At 42.3% G+C, this 2,583-nt stretch overlaps 1 protein-coding gene across 1 annotated transcript; it reads right to left on the reverse strand.

The window, feature by feature from the left end:
- Positions 1-407: 407 nt before the first annotated feature.
- Positions 408-744, reverse strand: LOC138146375 (large ribosomal subunit protein eL43-like). Its single transcript, XM_069068198.1, has one exon. The coding sequence runs from the start codon at positions 716-718 to the stop codon at positions 440-442; it is 279 nt and encodes a 92-aa protein (XP_068924299.1). The 5' UTR covers positions 719-744; the 3' UTR covers positions 408-439.
- Positions 745-2,583: the final 1,839 nt, after the last annotated feature.

Raw genomic sequence — 2,583 nt, forward strand, 5'->3', positions numbered from 1 at the left:
AACTGAGGCAAATAAAAGTTAAGGGACTTGCCTTGGGTCACATAGCTATTAAGTGTCTAAGGCCAGATTTAAACTGTGGTGCACTATCCACTGCCCCACCTAGCTGCCCTACTTGACACGTTGTGGGTGATTAATAAATGTTTATTAATTGATTTTCTGCTGCTTCAGGGCATGCCCACCCATCCTCCAGAAGTGACAGCCTGCATACACCCACAATAAACCCTCATGACCTTGGGCAACTCCCAGATTCTCTAGGTCTCGTTTTTTTCCATTTGTAAAATGAGGGAGTCAGAATAGGAGCCTTCACCAACATCTTCCTCTAATGTCTCCTCTTGGAACAAAGGTGACCATGAATTCTTGAAGGCTATTCTATTTTTTTTTATTCAATAAATTAACCCATTTATTGTTGGACTATGGGCTACAGATATTTGATAAGATTTTACTGGTCTTTCAATTCCTTCAATCTTCTGATGGCAGATTTGACTGTGACTACAGAGGTGGTATTGTAGGTCCATGCACCACCAGTTACTGTTTTCATACAGGATCCACAGTGCCAGATACCCACAGCCCGTCTCTTCATTTTGGTCTTGCCATAGAAGGAGCAGGTATACTTGGCATGCTGGCTAATTTCAATTTTCTTCACCATTTTCCTGAGGGATGCACCATAACGTGTTCCATATTTACCAACAATTCCGACCTTCTTGGTACGTTTAGCCATGTTATCGGCGCTGGGGCTGGAGCTGGAAGAGGAAAGCTATTCTATTTTTTAAAGTCTTATTTTTATCGGGGTGCCCAAGTGGTGCAACAGATTGAATGCTGTATCTCAGGTCACAATGACCCAAGTTCAAATGTAGCCTCAGACACTTCCTAGCTGTTCGACCCTGGGCAAGTCACTTAACCCTGTTTGCCTCATTTTCTTCATCTGTGAAATGAGCTGGAAAAAGCAAGGGCAAACCACTTCAGTATCTTTGCCAAGAAACCCCCAAAAGGGGTCACAAAGAGCTGCAACCTGAAAAATAACTAAACAACAAGAAGAAAAGAAAAGGGATAAAAACCTTAGACAAACTAATCAGTACATATATTCTCTGACAGTGAGTGCCATGTTTCACACTCAAAACCTTCCACCTTCTCAAAGAGAGGGGCATTTCCTCAACTCAAAGGATATTCTGGAACAGTGCAAGCCCTGGGAGATCCCACAGAGCTGGAAAGTCCTGGAGACAAAGTGAGACTGTTGTCGCCAGGTCCCCAAGCTGGCTGTAGGGTGATGGCATTTTTGGCCATGGCAGATCCTCTCCTAAATTATATGGAAGAGCTGAGAATTGCACCAGCGGAGGGGAAGCCCACACAATGAAAAACCAGGTCCTTGAAGTTTGGAGATAAGCGCAGACATTCTATGAATTTATGAAATCCTGAATCTCATTACCCAGTGGGACCTAGGCACTGCCTTTCTAGGCTGGGCTTCTAGGGACAATGCAGGGATGCAGCAGCTCTGAGCCCAAGCTGGCGGCTCAGAGGTAGGCAGGAGCACAGCGCCACCTGCTGGAACCAGAACTCTTTGTGTCTTCCCAGAAAGCTGGCTGGACTTGCTAGGCAGAAGACTGTTCCATTACTTGCTATGTGAGCCTGAGCCAATCATGTCATCTCTCTATGACGCAGTTACCTGATATGAAACAATGAGCCCTAATTCCTCCCTCACTTCCCTTTTATAGGAGTGATGAGAACAAGAAGAAATAATAGATAAGAAAGTGGGGGTGTGATGGAATGAGCAATAAACTCCAGCTCCTCCTTGGTAAAACACTCACAGGATATAGAGATGGCTGGGAAGCTTCCGAGACTGTTTAGTCCAACCCCCGCATTTTACCAACAATGAGGCTGAGGGAAGTTAGGTGACTGAACCAAGGTCACACAGATCATAAATATCCTAGGAAGGATTTGACCCCAAGTTCTATGACTACTCACCTCATAGTTTCATTATAAGGAAAGCACTTCTTAAACCCAGGAATGCTACAGCCATATGTGTTGCTATTATCCTCTGGTGCCGGGCATTCCTTCTTGTATGTCTTTTTTAAATAAATAATTAATTATTTTTAAGTTTTAAACATTTACTTTTATAAGATTTTGAGTTCTAAATTTTTCCCCCTCCACATGACAGCAATCTAACAGAGACTTTATGTGTACAACCATATTAAACATGTTTCCACATTACTCATGTTGTTGAGAAGAATCAGAACAAAGGGAAAAAAATCATGAGATAGAAAAAAAAAAGAGAGCCAATACTCTGCTTCGATCTGCATTAAGACTCCATAGTTCTTTCTCTGGATGTGGATGGCATTTTCCATCTTTAGTCTCTTGGAATTATTTTAGATCATTGTTTTGTTGTCCCTTTAAGTCTCTGAGTATGAGGGCAGGCATTAGGATGGAGAAGAAGATTAACCTGGAGGTTGATAAGTGATTATCACCGATATCTGAAGGCAGTGATCTAGACAGATGAAGTTGGGGCATGGTGGTAAATATTTAACTCCAAAAAAATGTAACCCCTAAACTTTTAAGCTTCATCTGCATTATTAATATCTTCATTATCAC

Source organism: Petaurus breviceps, unplaced genomic scaffold (genome assembly GCF_028583685.1).
Source record: "Petaurus breviceps papuanus isolate PSGF00001 unplaced genomic scaffold, PetGlider_PUasm1.0 90760, whole genome shotgun sequence".
In the NCBI taxonomy this organism is placed as follows: domain Eukaryota; kingdom Metazoa; phylum Chordata; class Mammalia; order Diprotodontia; family Petauridae; genus Petaurus; species Petaurus breviceps.